At 55.8% G+C, this 6,133-nt stretch overlaps 1 protein-coding gene and 1 pseudogene across 2 annotated transcripts; both read left to right on the plus strand.

Moving 5' to 3' along the window:
* LOC102183244 lies at window positions 1-579 on the plus strand (annotated as a pseudogene). Its single transcript, XR_001296143.2, has one exon. The product of XR_001296143.2 is annotated as a 40S ribosomal protein S10 pseudogene (transcript).
* On the plus strand, window positions 2,482-3,733 carry PSMB11 (proteasome subunit beta 11). Its single transcript, XM_005685254.2, has one exon. The coding sequence runs from the start codon at window positions 2,679-2,681 to the stop codon at window positions 3,546-3,548; it is 870 nt and encodes a 289-aa protein (XP_005685311.1). The 5' UTR covers window positions 2,482-2,678; the 3' UTR covers window positions 3,549-3,733.

The raw sequence follows: 6,133 nt of genomic DNA on the forward strand, positions 1-6,133 counted from the left end.
CAGCGCCGGCCCCGGACACAGCAACCGTCGCGATCTTGATGCCCAAGAAGAACCGGATTGCCATTTATGAACTCCTTTTTAAGGAGGGGGTGATGGTGGCCAAGAAGGATGTCCACATGCCCAAGCACCCGGAGCTAGCAGACAAGAATGTGCCCAATCTTCACGTCATGAAAGCCATGCAGTCTCTCAAGTCACGAGGCTACGTGAAGGAACAGATTGCCTGGAGACATTTCTACTGGTACCTCACCAACGAGGGCATCCAGTATCTCCGCGATTACCTCCACCTGCCCCCTGAGATCGTGCCCGCCACCCTGCGCCGCAGCCGTCCTGAGACTGGCCGGCCACGGCCCAAAGGTCTGGAGGGAGAGCGACCTGCAAGACTCAACGCGAGGGGAAGCCGACAGAGACACATACAGACGAAGCGCCGTGCCCCCTGGTGCCGACAAGAAAGCCGAGGCCGGAGCTGGGTCAGCAACTGAATTCCAGTTTAGAGGCAGATTTGGTCATGGACGTGGTCAGCCACCTCAGTAAAGTTGAAAGGGGTTGTTTTATGTTGAATAAACCTGTAAACAGAAAAAATTAAAAAAAAAAAACAACGAAAATGATAATTATGCGAGATGAAGGATTTGTTAACTATCCATATTGCAGTAAATGTTTTGTGATACATACATACACAGACACATACACAGAAGTATCAAATCATCATATTGTACACACTAAACTTAAATAATGCTATATGTCAATTATATCTCAATAGGGTTTCCCTGATGGTCCAGTGGTTTTCTGCCTGCCAAAACAGGAGACGAAGGTTCGAGTCCTGGTCCAGGAGGATCCCATGTGCCGTGGGGCAGCTTCTGAGTGCCACACTCTGGAGCCCAAGAGCTGCAACCACTGAGCCCACATGGCACAGCTACTGAAGTCTGTGTGCCCTAGAGCCCATGCTCTGCAACAAAGAGAAGCCACCACTGGCCACAACTAGAGAAAGCCCATGTGCAGCAATGGAGACCCAGTGCAAACAAAAATAGATTAATTATATCTCAGTAAAGCAGGTGTTGGAGAAGAAAACAATGATAAGTGCTATAGTTCACAGGTGAGAAAGGTGGTCAGTATGGATTGGGGTGAGTTTGGGGGTCAAGGAAAGCTTTGTCAAGGAGGTCTGGATTCATTTCCTTAAATACCACTTAGGTCCCATTGCTTCTCAAATTCAGAGCCTCTTCTCTCTCGGCCTGTTTTCAGAATGGGTGATATGTAAGCCAGACTTGGGAGGATGAAGTTCAAAAAGATGAAGGGGAGGTGGGAGATGTGCTGGGAATAACATAAAAAGAGGTTGCGGTGGATGGATTAGGATTGGGCCACAGAGGGCCTTAAATGCCAACCTGGGGTGGATTTGATCTTACAGCCCTTTAAGGTTTCTTAGTAGAGGAGACATGGGATTTGAGTGATACCTTAGGAAATCATGTCAGCTTGGAGGGTGATGTTAGAGGGGGAGCTGTAATATTTAGAAAAGTATACTCCATATGGTTCCGGAAGTAGATGTAGCTTGTTACTCCGCCCCAATCTAGTTTCTCTTTCTGAAGGGCCAGCTGCCAGTGTCCACCCTTCGTTGGTCTGAGACTTAGACTCAGTATGATGGTGTCAAAGTCAGTTGTTTCTCCTGCCTTGAAACTGCAAACCAATCTCTTGCCGTTGTGAACTGTGGGGCAAAAAGGGGACCAACAGATGCTTTCAGCTGCCTGCTCAGAACTTCAGCACCAGTCAGAGAAGCTGTACTGCCAGAGAGCGGTCCGGTGTGCCACGACTGTCTGCAGATGGAAGTTCATGCTCACGCCCAAAGCAGAGAAGAAAAAGACCTCCAGGTTTTAGTCCCCCTTCTGGCCCCATGGAGCTCTGTCATTCTGAAGGTATCTGGGCGCCCCGTACAAGGCTCCCTCGCTCTCCTTTCTGTTGTCTTTGTGCCAGTCCATTCCGTTTTCCCACGTTGCTCATGAGGTGCTCCCTGACCCCATGCCCCTGAAGAGTGAACCCAGCATCCGGGACTCCTGCCCCAGGGGGTCCATGGCAGTCTATTCTGTTTTGTTTTGGTTTGGGGCCGTGTCCTGTGACCTGTGGGATCTCAGCTCTGTGACCAGGGATCGAACTCAGGCCATAGCAGTGTAAGCCTGGCGTCCCAGGGAACCCAGTCTGACTATGCCACTACACTGACTAGTCTGTACCTTTCCCTAGGCTGGGGGCCCTTTCAGGGCAGGGACAGGGCTTCATTTATCTCTGTGCCCAGTGCCCCCCACAGGAAAAACAAGAGGAACCCAGCTCTGCTCCTTTCACTGGTGCCCCCTTTCCTTTGCAGTTACCCAGCCCCCACCCAACTCCAGGTGCTTGGAGGATGACAGACAGGTGACTCCTCTGGTGACGCTCAGGTGTGTCATGGGCAGCGTCTCCCCAGCGCTGAAGACTCCACTGGCCTCACCCTGTCCCCCCCTCAGCAGTCCTCTGAGGGGGTGGGCGCTGCTCCGTCAGCCAGTCCCAAAGCCTGGTTTGGGTTTTGGGAGAAGCCACAGATCACACACCTTCCTGTATGGTTCTGGCTGCAGCCCGGCTTCTCCTTACCATCTCTCTTCCTCCACCCAACCCAGCTCACAGATCCCTGCCTTGCTCCTTCCAACCTTCGCCGGACCCCAGGGATGGCTCTGCAAGATGTGTGCAAGTGGCAGGCCCCTGACACTCAGGAAACCTCCCCTCACCTGCCTCAGGCTGGCAGCTGGGCTGTGCCCCGAGGCTGGGACCCTCAAGCCTTCCTGCAGACGCACGGCCCCAGGCTGGCCCATGGTACCACCACCCTGGCCTTCCGCTTCCGTCATGGAGTCATCGCTGCGGCTGACACCCGGTCCTCCTGCGGCAACTACGTGGCGTGTCCAGCCTCACGCAAGGTCATCCCTGTGCACCAGCATCTCCTGGGCACCACCTCTGGCACCTCGGCTGACTGCGTCACGTGGTACCGGGTGCTGCAGCGGGAGCTGCGACTGCGGGCACTGAGGGAGGGTCAGCTGCCCAGTGTGGCCGGTGCTGCCAAACTTTTATCAGTCATGATGTCACGCTACCGGGGGCTGGATCTGTGCGTGGCCACGGCCCTGTGTGGCTGGGACCGCTCTGGCCCTGCCCTCTTCTATGTCTACAGCGATGGCACCTTCCTGCAGGGGGATATCTTTTCGGTGGGCTCTGGGTCTCCCTATGCCTATGGTGTGCTAGATCGCGGCTACCGCTACGACATGAGCACCCAGGAAGCCTACGCCCTGGCCCGCCGCGCCGTGGCCCATGCCACCCGCCGCGATGCCTACTCTGGGGGTTCCGTGGACCTCTTCCACGTGCGGGAGAGTGGATGGGAGTATGTGTCCTGCCATGATGCCTGGGTGCTGTACTCGGAACTGCAGAAGCTTCCAGAACCAGAGAAGGAACAGGAGGAGGAGGCCACCCCTGACAGAGCTGGCGAAGGCAGAGAACCGTCTGTGGGGCTGGCACCTGGGGACTTGAAGGTGCCCACAGAGAGGCTGTGAGCAGCAGCAGGATCTGGGGGGCCCAGCCCGGGGTGAGAGATGGGGCCACAGGGGAAGCATCGGGGTCCTGCTCTCCTGGGTTGCTGGCTTCATTTTTCCAAGTTTCTATCCCTTTCTCTTCCCAGAGCTATTGACCTCTCTGTCTGACTTGTTCCTGTTGGCACCCAATAGATTGATCTAGCCTCCTTCTCAGCACCGAGTCCATCTTTCAGCAAATACTGAGCACCGGCTGCACGCCGGATGCTGTGCTAAGAGCTAGACCCTCTTTTCTTGCCATCTTCCTTTCTGCTTTCCTCCATCCTATCCCCAGTCTCTCTTCTTCCTCTCGTTTTAGTCCTCAGCTCAGCTTCAGAGTCTTTGCACTTTCTCACCTGGATTGGGGGGACGGTGGGAGGGGAATGAGGGGGGATAGTAGCCCCCCCCCCCCCGGGACCCAGGCTGGAAGGGGCGGGGCCGGTGCAGCATGAGCATCTGGGGGTAAGTGATGGGCTCCCTCTACTGCTTTCCTCCTCTGCCGCCACCCCCCACTCGACCCTCCTGATTCTGATGATGACTCCTTTACTAACCGCAGTTTTCATGATTAACTGTTTAAGGTTAATGTGATCCTCACTTGACAGAAGAGGAAACAGGTTCAGAGATGTGTCACTTTCCCGAGGTGACGCGGTCAGTGCAGAGATGAGCCTGGGATCCAGGCCATCCACTCCAGGGCTGTCCACTCCTTCCGCACAGCTTCTCTCCCAGGGCCTCTTCCTGCGCCCGGGGAGTGATGCGGGGGAGAGAGCAGCTGGGCCGGGCCCCTTCCTGCTGGCCAGGGAAGAAGGAACCTGGAGGAGGCCAAGGGTCTGGAGGGCTGAGCCCAGGAAGCATCCCCTGTTGAGCCCCCTCTGTCCTTTCTTGCCAAGGCCTGAGTCATCGGCACCCCGCAACCCCAACCAGTGCGCTCTGGCTTCTGAGCCTGTCGTGGCCGCTGCCAGACTTCTCCTGCCATCCCTTTGCCTTCTCCCCAGCCTCTCCTTCCGGTAGCTCCCCCTGGGCATGAAGAAAAGAGGGAGATGGCTGTGCCAAGGGGAACTGCTGGGTTAGCACGTCCTCTCCCGCCCCTCCTGTCTGCTTGCTGCTCCCCTGTGAGCCCTGACTTGGTGATGCAGGCTGACAACTCCAGGAGGGATGCCACCCTGCCCCCTTCCCCAGGCCAAGTGGAGGGGAAGGCATGGTCAGCCTAAGAGATGGGACCCGAAGGAAGGTTCCTGAACCTTCTTTCTTTGTCTTACTCCCACTGCTTCCAGTCCCAAGATGAACAGCATCTCTTCTCCCTCTTGGACCCCCTCCTCCCAGCCTCTGGCCCAGTCCTGAGCCTGGACCCTGCACTTAAGGCTAAGAATTCCACCAGCCAGGAGCTGGGCCAGACAGAGGAGCCCTAGTAGGCTCTGGCTTTCAGGGGATGATGGGGGAGAAGGGAGGAAAGCTGAGGGAGCCCCAGGAAGGAAAGCAGTAGAGGAAGGAAGGAAATGAGGGGGGTTGCTGCAGAAAGATGCCCAGTACAGGAGAGCAAGCCTTTGAGCGGGGGTCTGGGAATCTGGCTGGTGGCCTCTATGCAATCTTTCATCCTTCACCCTCCCCTCAGCCTCAGGTGAGGAGGTGCAGGACTCTGGGAATGATAACTATAGGTCAAGGATCCTTAGGCTAGTTTTCTCCTGGAGGAACACAAGAGGAAGGGCGGTTTTTGCCCGGGGTTCAAGTGTTTGATTGACTCAGATATAAGAAGGTACACCTCCACGTGTGGAGATGAGTGTGGGTCTGTGACACTGTGAGTGAGTGATCCTGGATAAGTGGTGGTTCCCATGTGCAGAGACAGGAAACGGGCCACAAGAGAAAGAGCCCCGTCTGAGTAAGGAGAACGGCCAATTATCAGGGAGAAAGGGCTTACTATTTTTTGGGGGAGAAAAAGTCCAGAGTAGAGAGGAGGTGGGGCAGGGCTCACCTCAGGGGTTCACTACCTCTGCAGCCTCACTGCCCTCCCCGGCCCACCCAACCAGGGAGTGAGAAAAGGCAGGAATGGAGGGCAGGCTAGCCTGCCGTTGCCACCTGAACCAACCCCCAGGCGAGCTGGGAACCACATGCAGCTCCCCACCCCACCCCCACACTCTGACCCCTTCACCTTCCCATTAATCAGGGAAGGAGGACTGAACCCAGATAGGGAGGGCTCTCTTCTTGTATTTCCTCCCATCAGCTCTCTGTTCTCTCTCCTCTTTTCCTTCCCTGGTCCTGCCCTCTTCACTTCCTTTGGCAAATTCTCTTTCCAATGGTGAGATATTTAAGACCAGAGATAAACCTAAGGGTCTAGCTGAAAAGTCTGTTTCCCTACACTGTTTTCCTGGCAGCTGAATGAGTTGGGAAGGACCTCAGGAGAGTGTTAGGGAGGGCTGGCAGAGGGGGCGAAGGCCCGCACCCCACTTCAATGCACCGCTCACTAGCCAGGGGCAGCCCATGCCTCACTCCCTCCTCTTCTCCCCTTATTCCTAAAGGTTTGATTCAGACATCAGGGGAGACCACAGGGGTCAATCTAGCCCTGAACCGGGAGACCT

The sequence above is a fragment of the Capra hircus genome, chromosome 10 (assembly GCF_001704415.2).
Source record: "Capra hircus breed San Clemente chromosome 10, ASM170441v1, whole genome shotgun sequence".
NCBI lineage: Eukaryota > Metazoa > Chordata > Mammalia > Artiodactyla > Bovidae > Capra > Capra hircus.

What these genes read in the sequence shown, in the direction of transcription:
- PSMB11 (XM_005685254.2), top strand. Translation starts at nt 2,679, where the DNA reads ATGGCTCTGCAAGATGTGTGCAAGTGGCAGGCCCCTGACACTCAGGAA.